Source organism: Homarus americanus, unplaced genomic scaffold (genome assembly GCF_018991925.1).
Source record: "Homarus americanus isolate GMGI-L3 unplaced genomic scaffold, GMGI_Hamer_2.0 scaffold14467, whole genome shotgun sequence".
NCBI lineage: Eukaryota > Metazoa > Arthropoda > Malacostraca > Decapoda > Nephropidae > Homarus > Homarus americanus.
In genome coordinates, this window is record NW_024733734.1 from 4,973,231 (window position 1) to 4,991,398 (window position 18,168).

Below are 18,168 nucleotides of genomic sequence, written 5' to 3' on the forward strand. Positions count from 1 at the left end.
TCCAGCGACAAACACATCCGCAGTTGGATGAGCTGTTTGTTTGGAGGCATGCTGTCAAGGTCCAGCATCGTGGAGTAATTTGTCCAACGCCGCCTCCACTCACGAAAAAGCTGAAACGTGATGTCTGGTGAGAGGGCGGGTGGGGGTTGAACAGATGCCTTGGGAGCTGTTTGTTTGGAGGCAAGAGTACCTGGAGGACGCTGGTGTGGTGGAGGAGGGAGAATATTGGCGCCTTGATGCGCGCTACCTGCGAGTGAGGGAGGGTGGGTAAGCGCCAGGGTCGCCAATAGTGCCTCAAAACGCAACTTTTCCTCCTCTCTTCGTGTCTCCTCCCTCTGAAGTTCCATCTCTCTGCGTCTCTCGTCCCGGTCGTCCATCCACCTCAGAATTGTGGCAATGTCCGTCACTGGAGGTGGAGAATGAGAGTCTGCGCCCGGTGGAGGGGAAGGTGGTGGGGAGTCGTGTCTCCCATCTTGACGTTGTCCCTTCTTACCGCCCATCTTAGTGTGTGCGTGGACTGCGCTGTTTAGTATATAAAGTGGCGCCTCAACAGCTCGAACCACATATATATGACATAAACAGCGCAGAAATAACGCATAGAGTCCATTGTTCTGTCCGTGAGTGAGTGCGTGCGTGCGTGTGTGTGTGTGTGTCTGAGACAGCAGATGCACTTCGTGGTGGCCTTAATGCCGGTGGCTAGAGACGCGGCGGGGGGGTGAGACCGGTCAGTGTCTCCCAGGATGTCACACGAGAAGGGTGTACGCCTGCGTGCTCCGTGGGTACCACAAAAAACAGGCCAATGCTCGACTCTCAGTTCTAGACACACACTAATACACTGACACTAACACTGCCACCGTCACTAAAAGCACTGTGACGGCCCAACGCTGCACATCGCGGCGAAACACAGCGCAACACAACACAACACACTATGAGTCGACGCGCATATCGCCGGCAGATGTAACTGTCGGCATTGTTCACACACTTGTAAGCCCACAGATCCTAGTCACTGCACCATGATGGTTACAAGTGTTCCCTGAAGAATGCAGTGATGGGTAGGGAAACACCGGGTAACACTGAAGTCCGTTTATTAAGGGATAGGAGAAATACAAGTGGTGACTAGCGTGTGCCATGCACGGCTCACACAGTCAGACTGAGACTGCCTTGCCATATGGCAGCCTCGGGGCAATGTTGCCACATAACGTGCAGTGTTGCCACGTGATTATATACATAGGTGCTACTCGGCACAGTAGCTTATATACAAGGTTGCTACTCGGCACAGTAGCTTAGATACATAACCTACAATATGAGCTTCATAACCCTTTATACCATCCTGTCCCTTTACAAATAAAATCTTGTGTTTTTCAAGCAATTTCTCAAGACCTGGAATACTGTTACACATTCTTACACTAAATATCTCCTTCCAGTCCATCTCAAGTTCACACAACCAGTTCTTACCTAACAAAGTTGGTCTATTCACATATCTAGCTATAATTAATGGCAACTTTAAATTCTGATTTTTGTACTTTACCTCACACTCTAATTTACCTTCTGTGTTCAAAATTTCTCCAGTATAAGTTCTCAACTTGACACCTGAGTCTTCTAAAGGCACATGCGCAAATAGTTTCTCATACATATCTTTACTCATTATGGAGAAATCAGCTGCAGTATCCATTTCCATGGTTACAGGTGTGTCACTTATACACAAGTCCACATTATACCTATGTTTAACTTTCTCTTCACGACTTGTGTAAATAGTAAACACATGGGCACTCTCATCATTATCAGATCCAAAATTACTCACACTCTCATGAATACTGTTTTTCATTTCCTTTTCTCCACCTTCAACGGCATATACTCAACCTTTATCACTTCTACAGGCAGGAGCAATATGTCCAATACGTTGACAATTGTAACATTTTGAATTCTTGAACTTACACTGAAAGCTTTCATGTTTCCCTCGGCATCTCTTACATTTTAAATCAGCATGTGTTCCTTGTTTTGTGGTATACTTATTTCTTTTAGCTACAGTTACTTTACACACTGAGCCACTACTGCTAACTGTTTCACTACCAGCATTGGGAACAAATTCTCTGGTGTTTTTCTCGGCCAATTCCATGCTTGTAGCTATCTGACATGCACTTTCAAAAGTTAAGTTAGTGGTGTTCATTAACTTATTCGGTATTTTTTCATAATTCAGGCCTATTACAAACCTGTCTCTTAGAGCTCGGTTCAAGAACTGTCCAAAGTTACAGTGAATGGATAACTTCTTCAAAGCTACTATATAATTACTTACTGATTCATCTTTACCTGTATCTCTGGTGCCAAATCTGTAACTGTCAGCGATCTCAAGTGGAGCAGGATCAAAATGTTGCTTCAGAATCTTGGAAATCTGAATCAGTGAGGAGTCCTTGGATTTGTCTGGAGTAAGCAGATTGACCAGAGTAGAATAAACATTAGCTCCTACCTCTGTCAAAAAGATTGCTTTCCTTTTCTCTTGAAGGGCTTTCTTCTTCTGAGCATCACCACCGTCGTCCATTAATTCATTTGCCAGAAAAAAGAAGTCCATTCTCTGACAATATGATGTGAAATCTTCCTTGTCTGCATCATACTCCCCCAATCGTCCGATGTATCCACTGACGCCAGCCATGGTTGCTCTCTTCACTTAAATTCTCCAGGTTCAGAGTAGCCTTCCCTTCAGTGGTCACTATCCTCTCTTCAAGGACTTCACCAACACTTTGTGAATCCCATCGTCGTCGCCAGTGTAGTATTTTGCGTTATTTAATGGGAGAATGACAAGCACATGGTCGGTCTGCTGGGCGTTTGTTCTCTGTTCTTGGTTACAACGTGCCTAACACATTTCGTGTTTACACAAGCCTAAACACTTTCTGACTTTGGTAAGAAGTAACATAATATATAATATATATATTCAATAAAGGGAGCATATAAACATACATATATATATATATATATATATATATATATATATATATATATATATATAAACATACATATATATATATATATATATATAACACCATCAAGCCACGCCTACCTCTGCTATATAAACTCTCAACCTCGCTGTGACCTCCTTTCTACTACCTACAGCCACGCAGCACGCAACACCTCCTCTGAGCAAGCTCCTCACCAGCCAGCTCATTCTACTCCATGCTTCTAACCATGCAGCGGCTTCCCAGCACCAATCTGCACTGTACATCCAATACAATATATGTGCAGAGAACGCATTGTGAGTTTCCTTTCTCCTGAACCGGTTGGTTAATTCCCACTTAACCAGGTTGACTCACATATATTATATTGGGTTTTAGTAACGAAACCCAATTGAAGTTTCTTGTTTTATTAGAAAAGTATTATGTTTATATAATTCCTGAGTGTAGATCAACGGTAAGTTCCACTATTTATGAGTGTGATGAGAAAGGACGGCGTTTATGTATATAAACGTGATTCAACGTCCGTTCGATATTAGTTGGTGTGAGTGACTGCCTGAAGGCGTCGCCTTGGTGCGCTCTTACATAGATACTGACATATAGGCTTCTCCCTCTTGGGAAAGCTACCGTTCACGTGTTCAGTTCATGTCCTCACAGATAGTGGAAAATTACAGGGGATGAATCTGAATATAAATCAGATGTAAATAACCCATTTATATAATACTTCTGTTGATGAGACAGGGGCCATTACACTCCAACCCATCCTGAGTGTAAGACAACATCACGAAACCCCACAACAGCACCCGTTTCTCTTTGGATGGTATTTTGAAGGTCCTGCTTCTCTACTGTACTTTGGGTGGGTGTTTTGATCATTTGTGGCTTTGTCTTGTCAACTACGTTTGTTTTGTGTACTGTTGCGGCTGGTGTTTGCTCTGCTGCTCCCTTTTCTTCTGCTTTGTCTGTCTCCTGTGTACTGCGCACATCATTGTCATTCCTAAAAACCCCCTTTAATTCATATTACGCTACATAACATTCAAATCCACCGCACTTGAAGAACCTCAGAAAACGGGGGTCATTGATAAAGACTAACTCACCTAATGAATGTTATGGAATCATGCGTTGTATTGTACCCAGGTACGGTTATATAATATTAATTGTATGTATTTCATAGCATTAAGGAGAGACGTGTTTTTCCCATTCTTTTTACACTCAGGATCCCTCTCAGTAAATCCTTCCTTCGAACACAGTTGTCAATACGTTTATTCCACTCTCTACTGGCAAACTCAATCTTGAATTAGTCTGCGTAAATCAACTTTAGTAATTCGCCAGACCTTTGTCAACTGAGGCAGGGCCGGATTCAGGTGTGGGCAAAGTGGGCAGCTGCCCAGGGGCCTCCACAATCTGGGGGCCTCCACATATTACAATATTTTATTTGTTTATTCATTTGGATTATTTTTATTTTCATTCTTTAAAATTCATGTTTATCTTTTCCATCACGTAAAACTATGTTCAGCAAGAAGCGTGATAGAAATTAGGCCAGCTGCTCCTTGAAATTCATGAATACCTGGTTTACCTATGAACCATATATTTTTAATGAATGCTATTGTTTGTGTTGCTAATAATATATTTAGAATTAGACAAACATATATTGATTAAAAATGAACTACATGGAATAACGAAATTGAGATTAAAAAAACAAATAAAATATTTTTTTTATTATCACTTCCATTACGAATGCCATCAGGGGGCTGTGTTCTAATTTCCTCAAAATAACTGCATATGGCTTCAAAATTCTCCAAAGAAGTGTTCAAATTTCAAAATTTTCCCAGGGGGCTTACAGCGCCCCCCGGAACTCCCAGATGTTTAGGCTCGCTTCACTTGCCACCCCACCCTCTTGGGTAGTTATAATGAGGGGGGGCCTCCACAAAGAAGCTGCCCATGGGCCTCCACAGGTCTAAATCCGGCACTGAACTGAGGGTCATCCTTGAATGAGTAACAGTTGGGTTGTTTGTAATTTCTGTCATTGCGTGAGCTAGCCACGTCTGGCAACTCAGGGGTATATAACCTCGGGTGAGCGGGAGGATCAAACCTCCCGTAACGCCGTCCAACTTTGTTGTCCTACAGGTATGTGGATGTGTTCCCTAGCCATTCAGTTTGATTCAGTCAATTGTAGTGATTATCAGTGTTCATGCTTTAACAGTAGAATTGTCATTCACCCAGTGTAAGAAGTAATATAAAGTAAATGTCGTCTGACGTGGCGAGACAAAAGATTTGTTTGTGTTTTCATCATGCTTCCCCAACCTCCCGTAACGCCATCCAACTTCGTTGTCCTACAGATCCAGGGTGGGCTTAATTGAACACTCGCCGGTCGCTCGGAGCCAGTGGATATTCAGCAGTGCTCAATATATGAGCAATGGCGCTGATTCGGTATGATTAATCGGCTCCACTTTACCTCGTGGAGCCAGACCCCAGACTCGCCATGTGTCTAGCTACCACCGATCACAGCCACGGTCGTGAGCCCCAGTGTCCTACCCTGGGACGCTTCCTGGAAGTTATATGTTCACAGTGTTGTTGTATGTGTATGGAGGGTAATTCTGGAATAAGTGTCCCATGTTGGGTAGTGGACCCATATATGAGTTGGTTTCAGTAATAACCTGTTGTGTGTTGTGAGTGCCTCTCATATGCACTACCAACAGTTAGTGAAGTATCATATGGAAGTTGTAATGTAGGTAATGAGATGTAATTTGCAGTTGAGTACAGCCTAGGCGTTACCTTGGAGTTATATGTTAATAATATATTTTTCCCCACTTTGAGTCCATTTTAATAAACATTTTCTTAGAGTACATCAGGGGTATTCATTTCCCGCAGTATAACACTTTTATTTCCGTCCAAGGGACCTGATATCAGAATTGCAATACCCACGTGCCTAGACCCTCGACGTGCTACCAAAAAGAACTGAGGTTATGTAGTAACCAATGAACTGAAGTAAGTAGAAAGAACAAGTGAACGAACTGAGACATGTTATGATTTCACCCTTCCTCCCCCTTATCGATCTGGTCAATGAAAAACCTAACCTAATGCCTAGTCCACTTTGCCCGCTACATAACGAGCTACATACTACCCAGAGGGGGTCTGGTGGCAGCAACCCTTAGAAATTTAGAATAGAGTTAAGTTATTCCCTTAGACTTAGTGACCCCAGATCTGGCAGTATACCTATGGTGTTACTGGGTTGGTTAGGCGAGACGCTTGTAGCACAGATCCAGAGGCTGGGTTGTCTGGGAAACTCATTGTTGGGAGAGTGTTTCTTTCAAGCATTTTGGTCATCTCTGTTTCGAACGTGCCTGGGTTCCCTATGTTCATTACGTGAGAATATAATAGGCAGGTGAGCACTTTGTAATCTCGTATTTCGCTCAGTACAATATTGGTGTTATTCTGTGGTTGTGTTGTTTCTTCAACTACTTTCTTTGTAATAGCAGCATATGTTGTGTTCTTCTTCTGTTCTTGTTGCTGTTTTTACTTTGCTACTTTTCCATTTATTATTTTCTTTTTGTATGGACAGGCCGTTGCTAGGGTTCTGTGGGTCTTATATCCCGGTTTCTTCCGATTTTTACAGTTCATACATGCCTTAGCTTGATTCTTGCAGCCCCGAAAAATATTGCCTTCTTCTGTGCATTCAGAGCATTGAACTGGCCCTTTAACCGTTGATTCTTGCTGGGTTAATGGGGCTGCAACATGTAAAAGTGTATAGAGTTTGAGTAGCGAAACCCAACTGTCCTTTCCGTATTTATGAAGAAAATATATTATATACAGTTCCAAGTGTATATCACCGTAACTTAATCACTGTAGCTATGAGTGTTAAAATGAGGACAGAGGCTATATTAAATAGCTCTACTAAATACGTCCTACTTGTGTGAGGTGGTAATATCAATGTTAACCGCCGTATCGTATTCATCAAATTCGTAGTCAAGTCCACGTACAAATACTGATCTTTTTGCTTTAACCTCTGGTGGCATAATGACCTGGAGTCCTATGTCTCCAAAGGCTTGCATTCCCTCAGGGCTCAGAATGGTATCCGCATCCCTGTAGTCCCTGCATATTGCAGTGTATCCATCGTTCGAGGAGAAAATCCTTGTGAAGGGTACATTGAGTGTACCATACGCTATTTCAGTTATCTGAGAACGTGAAGGGGCTGTTCTTTTGTCTATGGTCTTGAGTCTAACATTGGTAGCCGTGGTTTATTTGTTTATGTCTTCCTAGCATGTATTAATTGTGGATGATAAAGAAGCTTATTCAAGACCCTTCTTAGTGTGCCCATAGGCGACCCCCGGAAGGTGGTGTAACTGCATTATCACTGTTTTTCCACTGCCGGATTGGCCTGTGTTCCCCCGACCTCCAATGGACACACACAATCCCACCTACTGTGAGGTGTGCTCCACTGGAGGGGCTCTAGCACGAATACTTAAATATAAGCAGGTGCCTCGGCCAGGGTAAGTAAGGAAGGATTTCAGCAAGAGAGAAAGACCTCAAACCACGTCAGTACTGCCAACTAATAGCTGCCCTCCAGCAGGAGTGTGGGTCACTCACTCTACCCGTGGGGAGGGACTAGCTAGGGTTGACAATCCTGAACGCTCGTGAGGTGGTCCGGTGACAGTCGTAGTCGTTTTCCAAAGGTGGAGGCCCACAAAGGGCGTTGCCCCAAACAGGATTCCTGGGACGTCCAGTGGTAGTCAGAGAGGTCGAGTTGTGGTCCGATCGTCAACAGTAGAAAAAAAGGCTGGCTGCTTTGGCGGTGAGGGGTCTGAAGAGAGGTCCGGTCACTGCGAAGGCAGGGGGGTATTTATATGATTCTGCCGGATCACGGGTCGAGGTGCAAAGATGGGAAACGTTGCTGATGGCTGAGGTTAAGGTTGTAGTGGATTCCTCCCCTACAAACGCTTGTCGCTGAGGAGCCAACCCCGCGATTTCCCCAGTGTATGCCTCGTGGTCTAGGTCAACCAGCGCCGCCTTACATGACGGAGGTCAACTATTAAGCCACGCCTACCTCCGCTATATAAGACCTGACCTCGTGGTGACCAAGGAAACATCAAATAGAACAACTTAGCTTAGCTTGGCTGAGACCGGCCTTCCCTAACCGCATGAGTCCTCTAAGGCAGCACTGTTGACGGAAGACAAAAAAACCCGTCTCCGCAAGGTGGATAGCCCACCTGCTGTTAACCTCCTCCTCTATTTCCCACTTCTGAACTTTACCTTGTACTGTACCCTTCTTGCACCCTCAGAGCTAGTGCTCTCTTCTCTCCGTATAACCAACCAACCACTCACTTTTCTACCTACACCAACCAGCAAGCAACACCTCCTCCTCCTGCCTGGCGGCCCTCGCTCCCGCCGGCGAGCATGGCGACCCACAAGCTGGTCCTCCTCTGAGCACCCTCACCAACCAGCTCTCTCTACTCAACACTTGTAACGATGCTGCCTTCCCAGCACCAAGCTGCATTGTACATCCAATACAATATGTATACAGAGAGCACATTGTGAGTTTCCTTTCTCCATCCCATCCTGAGTGTGAACCAAACATCTCGTACCCCACAAGGCGACAACTGGCCGATCACCGCGCAGTTCGAACTCTAGGGCTGATTTGTGGAACTCGCCGCTGGTGGGCTGGGAAGCGGACGGCAAGTGACCAATCAGCAGTTGTGGGGGAGAGTATCCACTACAGTATAATACGTCAGTACCAAGCGCCATCTACTACCGAAGCTCGGTACATAAACCGTGCAGTATGCAGGTATAAAAATAAAGGTAAACAACCAACAAATCCGCCAGAATATAATTTAAGAATATCAAAAGTTTCTTAAGACTAATTTATCCTCTTGAGGAGGCTAACAAAAGACTCAGTGCAATGTAAACTCCATCTTACCATATTGCGGGGAATAGGTTCTTTGGTTCACACTCAGGATGGGATGGAGAAAGGAAACTCACAATGTGCTCTCTGTATACATGTTGTATTGGATGTACAATGCAGCTTGGTGCTGGGAAGGCAGCATGGTTACAAGCGTTGAGTAGAGAGAGCTGGTTGTTGAGGATGCTCAGAGGAGGACCAGCTTGTGGGTCGCCATGCTCGCCGGCGGGAGCGAGGGCCGCCAGGCAGCAGCGGAGGAGGTGGTGTTGCTCTGAAAGAGGTCACCACGAGGTCAGGTCTTAAATAGCGGGGGTAGGCGTGGCTTAATAGTTGACCCCCGCTCCGTGGGCGGCACTGGTTGACCTAGACCACGAGGCATACACTGGGGAATTCGTGGGATCGGCTACTCAGCGACAAACAGCGTTTGTAGGGTTGAAATCCACTACAATATCTTAGGTTCTGTTTTAACTTGTGTGATCAAATGCAGTGCGCCAAATTATTATAATCCTCAAGGTGCAGTATATGGTTTACGTTATATTTGTGATAAGAGAGTATAAGAACTCCATATGTATATATGTGTGTGTGTGTGTGTGTGTGTGTGTGTATGTAAAACATCGCTCAGTGTAACAACAGAAGAGGTTCACATAAATTCCATAATTTTCAGGGTACAAGGTGAAATAGCCAAAGTTAATTTGTATCACCCTAGAAACAAGATACATACGGTATATTTACCATGATTATTTTGTAGCACAAACACTCAACAAGCCACAAATAAGAATATCAAAGAAAGGGCATTCTTAATATTCATCAGACAAACGCGTAGACGTATATTGTGTATTTGAACATCGTATGCGATGTTTCTTGCAGTATATACTGTATATATAAATATAGTATCTATTTATTCACTTATGACCAATATGTAGTTTTTTATGTTTTCAAAAGATGAAACAAAAACATTGGTAAACCGTAATCGATCTTGTCTTAAAAGCTTTATAGACAGCGAAAATTAAAGTCTGGGAACAATCCCTACTGAGACAGATGGGTGTGTGTAATTGCTTCTCCAGTCAAAGTGTCAGATTCCTTACATTTCTCCTTTTCCTGTCCTTGTTATATTTGTTGGGTGATCTCTGAAGTTGATTTACCATTTTTGATTCAAATTGTATAAACACGCGGGTTTTTAGGTTCTCATTTACTGAAGTCAACGCCCTTCAGATTTGTTTTTTTCTTTTTCTGCTGTCTCATTTCCGTGTCAAAAACTCTTAAATTAAACTGTTGTTGTTAAGTTGTTTATATAGAAGAGTCCCCCTATCATAATTTCAATCATAAAGCGAGAAGTGTCTAACGCATCAGATATTACTCTTCCGGTCCTCTGATAGCCTTTACATACACCCAGCTGATTGTGTATAGATTTATCCCATTGGCTCAGTGCTCAATATTTAACCAATCATAATCCGTGTTTTATTAACCTTTAACGCCCATTGTGTTTCGTAAGCTCATCTGTGATTGGCTGATGGGGTGAGATTTGACCAATGACGGGCGCGGTTCTTCATCCTGTTATGGTTGAGGTAAGATGCTGTGATGGTGTACTGTACGGAATGATTAGAGTTACTTCCTCTATTACTGGTATGTAAAGATAAATTGCTGTGATGATTGTGCCTCACTTGGGTCAGTAAAGTGCCACTGTATCATGCTAACACCTTCACGGGGCTGCCATACATACAATTAATATCCGACAACCAAAAGCTTACTGAACCGGAGCATGTTTGGATTGTTCATTGTTCATAATTGGCGATTATATTTCATAGTTGTGACATGCGGTCGTTGTAGGATGTGGAATATATAAAAACTGGGTGTTTCACATGTATTACTTGCTTTCTGGTGAAGTATTGGGGCAGAATAGTGGAAGTAGAGGCTGGAGGAGGGAGTGTTTCATGAGGGTTCAGTTGACCCCGTGTAGGCCACGGCAAGACCTTACTAACAAGAACATTTTGGAAGTGTATCTGGGAGGAGCCAGGGAGTGTACAGGTGAATTAAGGAGACTGACTGATGGGTCTGACTTATATGGTTCTCGAATATAATACATTAATTTAGAAACTAGTGTGTATTGATCTGTACAAACACAGCAGACAACAGGAAATGGTTAAGACTTGTACCATGTGATCTTTAATTACAATGACCATAGTTCATGTTCATTGTTTTTTAGATAATCTTTTGAACACTTCAGTATTTTTCTATTTGTAAGTGATGTGTTAGGTGTGTCGGTAATATTACACGTGTGAAGGTTACTTTTCACACCTTCTACTTGTGCTGTCAAAATGTTTATGCAGGTTGTCACTTAAAAGTTTTTGAGAGCTAATATAAGCTTCACTAATAAAATAAAAAAAACGGTTCTGGTGGAGGAGACAGTTAATTCCAGAACGACTTTATGGAATTACACCAAATTTTCAGGAGATCTTTGGATAATACCGAGTAATAATATCAAAATGACAACATTGTATTTTTTTCTTCTTTTTGGCCTATCCTTGGATTATATATTACTTGTTAGTGGACAAGGCATGAAAGAAGAGTGAAATTATTTGGTAAAAACTGGGCTAATATGGAGGACTTCACAGTCGCTTCCTCGTCTTGGTAACAGTAAATACGCCCACCGCAGGTTTAACGTTAGGTTAGGTTAAGTTAACTTAACTTAGAATTTTAAATAAACACTTTTTAACGCATTTGCCATACCCATGACAGTGCCCACTATAAAACGGTGAAATTGTGGCATTTAAAAATTTGTTTTCTATGAAAATTCAGCGGCTGTTAAGTCATAAATAATTACTCTGTAATTATGGTACTGTCGGATATTCCTAAGTAACCATGTTTTGGTTCACATCATCTGCTATATGGGCGCGCCAGCGGTCTTTGTTTACATGTCAAGAAATGAACAACGATCTCATTGGACGTGTTTCTTACAATTTATATTGGATTGACTTCATTCGTTGTTTCTAAAAATGTTGTTAGGATGAGAGTAAGAGTGAGTTCTGATATGATAATCTTTTCTTGTGCAAATGCTTCGTTTGGTAAATAATTAGGCTCCACGCACTACATTTTCTTCTCAGCAGTAATGCAGTGGTGACGTCTCATCCCAGGATGTGAACAGCCAATCTTATTGACATGTTTAAAAACCACTCCGCCACCGGATAGAGGTGTTATAATCGTTTCGTTCATGCAGCAAATTTTAAGATTTTAAGTTTAGGTTAGGTTAAAATTATGTTTTTCTGTGTTTTTTTTTTTTTAACGATCCTGACCTACTTCAAAATTGGTGCAAGACTGTAATGATAATTTTACCTGGATCGACGCCGATGCTCAGTTTGTGCTTATGAGCCATTCGGTATGGGCACCTGCTCTCACGTCCACAAAAAACATAAAATTACACCATATCATAGTAAGTTCTTTCTATTTGATATACCAGGGGCTAGGAAGTTATGTTAGGTAGGTTTGTATGGTTAGGTTGGCGACGTCTTCTGACAACGTTTCTGCTGGTTGTTTTTTCTCAGCTAGGGTTAGGTTAGGTTTAATTTAGAAACAACCACTTTTTAACACATTTGCACAAACTATGACAGTGTCCACTATTGAACACTGTGAAATTGCGGCGTTTTTATAATTGTTTTCTAGGAAAAATCGGTGGCGGGTCAGTCAATAATTACTGAGATTACGTCATGTTTTAATAGGTTCTGTGCATTGTTGATTCGATTTTCTTACGTGGTATCATCCAAACAACATTTCCCCAAAATTTGGTGCAATTCCATAAGTCCTTCTAGTAGTAACCGTCTCTTTCACCATTACTGCAAAAAATGCCTCTTTGATCTATCAGAAGGTTTTGAGAGATGGTAGTAGATATCTCTTTGATCAAGTAAAAAAAAATTCAGTTTCTACATGTGCATGATATTCATTCATTTTTTTTATACAGTATTGCCGATGGTGCTCGAAGTCAAATGTGTCTTTCACGATCTTTTCTAAAAATAAATCATGTGACTATTTTGAATGGTTTTAGGGCTAAAGTACTATGTCACACAAAATTTAGTGCTGTATATTACAGCAGAGGTTATTGCGAGCAAATCTAATCCTGGATCTTAAGGTTAAGTTTGGGTGGTTCTCACAGTATACAGTACTGTACTACCAGAAAGGTGTGGCTGCATATTTTATTGGAAGTGGCTACTGAGCTGGGAATTCCTGGCTCGGTAAACAGAAGGCTACATAACCAGGATGTTAGGTTGGAAAAATCATGTATAGTATATGAGTCATTAGGGTTTGTTCTTTTGGCCTTTCTTTTTTGGCTAGGTTAGGTTTGGTAAAAATTTTGGTTAATATTTTGAAGTTGCCAAGCACGGAACTCTATATTGTCATATAGGGAGATAGAGCCAAAATATATTACAGTTGGGTCTCACATTACGCGGTTAATGTAACCCGGAGGGTACCGCGGAAAGTGAGGAACGCGTAAAGTGAACAACATAACATATGGGATTAATTGAAATGGAGTCCAGGCCGATCCCCAAACTCCACTTTTTGACGACACACAACTATGTTGCAGTAAAAATTTTATCTTAACTTTATGATGGTATGAAAAAACAAGTAATATAGACGAGGTTAGGTTAGGAAAGATAAAGGTTAACATAGGAAAAATAAAGGTAAGGTTAGAAAACTAAAAATTATGTGGAACACTTACGGTAGTAGAAGAGATGGGTCGGCATACGGGGATGGAGGCTGGTTCCGAGGCAGAGGGCAGATTACTGGCCCTCAGGTGAATCACCATTACTAGGTGAATCATCATCACTGTCACTTACAGTTGTCAGGGCTTCCCTGACAAATCCCTCAAAGTCAACTTCACTGTCACTATCACTGGCTTGGGCTGGCTGTGGTGGGTTGCGGGTGAAGAAATCTGTTATGCTTTGCTGACGGCTGGCGTTGATGTTGTCGTGATACACCTTGATGTACGGCTCCATAGCCTGCACCAGCCGGTTATGGAAGACTTCATAGCGGTCATCGTCATTGTCGCGGGAAAGGAAGGACTTCATCTTCTCTGCACACTCCATGGCACCCTTAATATCACTATGACTTAAATTGTGTTCTTCGGAGACTGCCGCACCTTCTTCCTCCTCTTCACTGACGTGTTCTTCTTCCAACATCTCGTCGGCAGTCACTTCAGGATTTCTGATCACCTCCAGGATGTCGTCGTTGGTGGTCTCGGAGAAGCCTGGAACTGTAACAGTCTGCGCAGCTTCTCTGGCAAGGTCCACTGCTACTGCAACAGTCTGAACCTCACCAGTCACAGATTGACTCCTCCTCTCACCTGGTATTCCATGCAACACATGTCTCCATGCGTGACGAATTGTAGCAATAGACAGCTGATCCCATGACTCCACCAAGATGTCCACAGCTTTCTTGATGTTAAATACTCTCCAGAATTGTTTGAAGAGTATTTTTTGCTGTTCTAACTGTTGTTCCTCATCTTCGTCGCTCTTGCTATCGGTGGTGGTGTCACTCAGGTCACGCAACTCTTCCCTGGTGTTGGTGTAGTCGTTCAGGAGCTGGAATTTTTTTGTTGAGAATGCAGCTTTCACATTGCAAATCAACTCCTGGTCCATGGGCTGGATTAAAGACGTAGTGTTGGGAGGAAGGAAGACCACTTTTACGTTGGGGTGACGATCTAACAGTAGGGGCGAGTGTCCTGGTGCGTTGTCCAGCAGCAACAAAATATTAAATGGGACATTCTGTTGCTCACAGAATTTCTTTACATCGGGAACAAAACAGTCATCAAACCAGGAGAGGGACAGTGTAGAGAACATCCATGCCTTACGTGCTGTCAGCCAGTGGACATTTAGCTTGGTCATGTCCATGCTCTTGTAGGCGTGCGGCTTGCGGGCTGTGTGGATCACCGATAACTTGAGCTTACAGGTACCGGAGGCATTGGTGGTAAACAGGACGGTGATGCGTTCCTTCTGCATTTTCCGGCCCCGAATCCTGCTGGCATTCTTCACAACGAAGGACTTGGAAGGTAGTTTTTTCCAGAAAAGACCAGATTCGTCCATGTTAAACACCTGGTCGTCACTGTACTGTCCTTCCTCCATAATCTCACGTAAAAATGGAGGAAATTCCCGAGCCGCAGCACGATCAGCACTCGCTTCTTCACCACCAATGTTTATATTGGTGATCTTGTTCCGGATCTTAAACCTCTGTAACCACCCAGAGGAAGCAGTAAAGGGTTTGGGCTCTGAAGTTCCCATCTTTCGTGCCACTGCCATGTACAGTTCACGTGCGTAGTCCTTCACAGAGCGCGTGTCGACCGCCATGTTCCGTCGCGCCTGACGCACCAAGTACCTCACAAGTAATTTTTCTGTCTTGAGAAGCACCTGGTTGTGAAAATACTTGATCATAGAAGCACCTGTAGACTTTGTGATCTTCATGTGCTCCTTTATCTTGGCTGAATCCTTCTTTATAGTCCGGATCGTAGATTCGTTCACGCCATGCTGGCGCGCCAAATCAACCTGCCTTGTTCCTTTCTCCAACTCTTGGATGATGCTATACTTCACCTCGTAGCTTAAGGAACGTCGTGTCTTCTTTGGTTTAGTGCCGCTGGGTCCAGGTAAGGAAAGGTTTTTCTCTGGGGGTGGTGGTCCGGCGGAAGCCATTTTACGGAACAATGGATGCGCGTTTACACGGAGTGGCCTGGAGGGATGAAACTGCCGCGGCTAGGTCAAGCGTCGTCTCTCCTCCCTCCCTCCCTCCCCTGGGTGGACACGTCATAATACTTTAAGCCAATTACAGCTAGCAGCAGAGGGGGGTAGGGATGCATGGCCATCACAGGTCTGATACGTCATATGACGTCAGTGATAACGCAACAAAGACACACACTGCGCAACCTTACCGCGCCGCTTGCCCAAGCGGAGGGAGGAGGAGGGAGAGGCAGGCAGGCAGGCGGGTGGGTGGCGCTTGGGGCAAATCTAAAAATAGCGTCGCGCCGGACACTCTCCGCGTAATGGCGTTCACGACCGCGGAATGTGAGCATGTTAGGTTCTGGCAAGGCACCGCGTTAACGGTGAAACGCGGAATGCGGGACCGCGTAATGTGAGGATTGACTGTATATCGTTTTGTTGGAAATTTACAGTTTTTTTATTTATTTTGACATTTCTGTTTCACTTACATATACTGTACTGTAGTAAAAATTTGCAGGGAAGTCATTGTTTCTTTTTAACTCAGCCAATCAGTGGAAGTTTGGATGTCATGTGATACTTGTGAGCCAATCAGTGGAAGACTTGTGATCATGTGCAAGCTCTGGAATTTTAAATGTGTAGTGGCAAGATGGCGCTTGTCTGTGAAGGTTGCTCCTGAGCAGATTGGCATGTAATTCAGCATGTTTTTGAGAATAATGCCACAGCTGTTGACATCTTCAGGGGTAATGGTGTGATTCATACTATCAGTATCGTGAAGATGGGCACACTTAGTACAGTATTTAAGAGACAGACACTGCCCAAGAGTGAGAGATCTTGTAATTGTGGGTTTACAGTGTCCAAACACCATACTGCACCACTTCCTCATTCAAGTGGCATCACTTTATCTTCCTGCATCTGTTTATTAAGGTAAGTATTTTAAGCACTGCCTCGGAGGTTAGGTCAGGTCCTTCTGATTTCTCTGGTTAGGATTTTTTGTTTCATCAGTTTTTTTGCGTGTTTTTACCCCACGATTTTCCTCACCTTCAAAATTCTGCCCTCTTTGCTCAACCAACATTGTTTGTAATTGGGGCTGGGGATATATTTGTATGAAACAATGAAATTCACCATTAAACCCTATTTTCCATAGTTATTTCTGTGCATACCAACTTCTAAATACAGTATTTACCAAAATTGATTCCTCTGCTATTTTTTTTTTTTGTAATTGAGAAAGGATGGGTTTCTTCTAATACTGTACAGTATAACGTTTTCTAATGTTTGTTAACCTGTACACCTCTTCTAAAGTATTACCAGGTAACTTTTTAAAAATTTTCTGTAATATGTTAGATTAGCTAAGCTTGGTAATTGTGGAACATTAGAATAGCAAACATTATTTTATTTAAATTTTTATTTTTGGGGGGGATTAGCCCACCCGGGCACAGGTCACTGACCCACATTGGGGCCTGGGGGGCAAAAATGTAAACCTAAGTAACCAAACCTAACAATTCTCATAACTGTACATGACTTTTCCATCTTAACACACTACGGTACATATGCAGCCTCCACAATCAATCACAATCTATTTTATTACTGTATTTTGTCATAACTGACAATGTACTATATATATTTTTGTGGAGATAATATTAATGGGGGAAATTATCAAATTGAAAAAAATTCTGGGGTAAAACTTTTGTTCAACACTGTAGGAAGTAGGCTAACCTTGTGTGCATTTGGTATATTTCAAAAAGCAATACAAACCTTCAAATAACCTGGTACAATAGTATTTTAGGCTCCTTTGGTTCATATTATGAGTTAAAAATTATAAAATGTAGCTTACAGTATTTGTTACTTCTGGAGTTTAGCACCAATGAAATATGGAAATACCAGATACAGTACTGCTTCAGTCTATAATTTAGGCTTTCCTAAGTAAACCATACTTAACCTAAAATATTAAGACAATCTTGTATTTTAATCATTTGAAATAATTTTATGATTCCTCTCTAAAAGTTTGACCAAGAAACCAGCGTGGTGGACACGGGAGGTTGTCACTCTCGCCTCCCAGATGTAAAGATTTACTGTAATCGTAAAAGTGATACTATACAAAATGTATTTCTCGTGCACTTTTTGTCATTTTTATATGGTAAGAAAGCTTTTATTTTCTAGGAGAAATTACCTTGATAATGTGGTCGTCAAGTACAGCAGGTATTACCAAAGTTACACGGTACATTACATAATAATTTAGCTACAAACATTGATTTCCACCCACTTATTTTTAATTTGCATTTGTTGTAACATGGACTGTGGGTGGGGTCATGTGAGTCAGTCATTTCATACTGTTAATACCATCAGTAATGACTGGGAGCAGCAGCAGCTTGACAAGAACATTTCAGGTTCTACTGTACTGCAGTATACTGTACTACCTCTGAAGTCTGTCATTACATCCAAAGTTACATTCACTCTGATGTGATACCCTGTGCCACACCCCCCTGCCGGGTTCAGTTTAGCACTTGTCCCAGTCACCTCTTGTCTTGACTTCCCTCTCCACTCTATACATAAATACTATGTTGTACCACCACAGGGACACCATACTGTACTTCCCTGCTTTCTCTTACTTTAACCTCAGGGCTCTTACATAGTTCTCTGA

The 18,168-nt window shown here is 42.6% G+C and overlaps 1 protein-coding gene across 3 annotated transcripts in view; it reads left to right on the forward strand.

Moving 5' to 3' along the window:
- Positions 1-10,397: 10,397 nt before the first annotated feature.
- LOC121869946 (TATA box-binding protein-like 1) overlaps positions 10,398-18,168 on the forward strand; it is a 38,895-nt gene continuing 31,124 nt past the window's right edge. Inside the window, exon 1 of one of the 3 annotated variants that reach the window (XM_042371533.1) lies at positions 10,398-10,458. In XM_042371533.1, coding sequence (XP_042227467.1) covers positions 10,431-10,458 — 28 coding nt within the window. In that variant the 5' untranslated portion in view covers positions 10,398-10,430. Of the gene's footprint in view, positions 10,459-16,170; positions 16,455-18,168 lie in introns of those variants that run through there. The other 2 variants (XM_042371534.1, XM_042371535.1) reach the window with 2 other exon arrangements.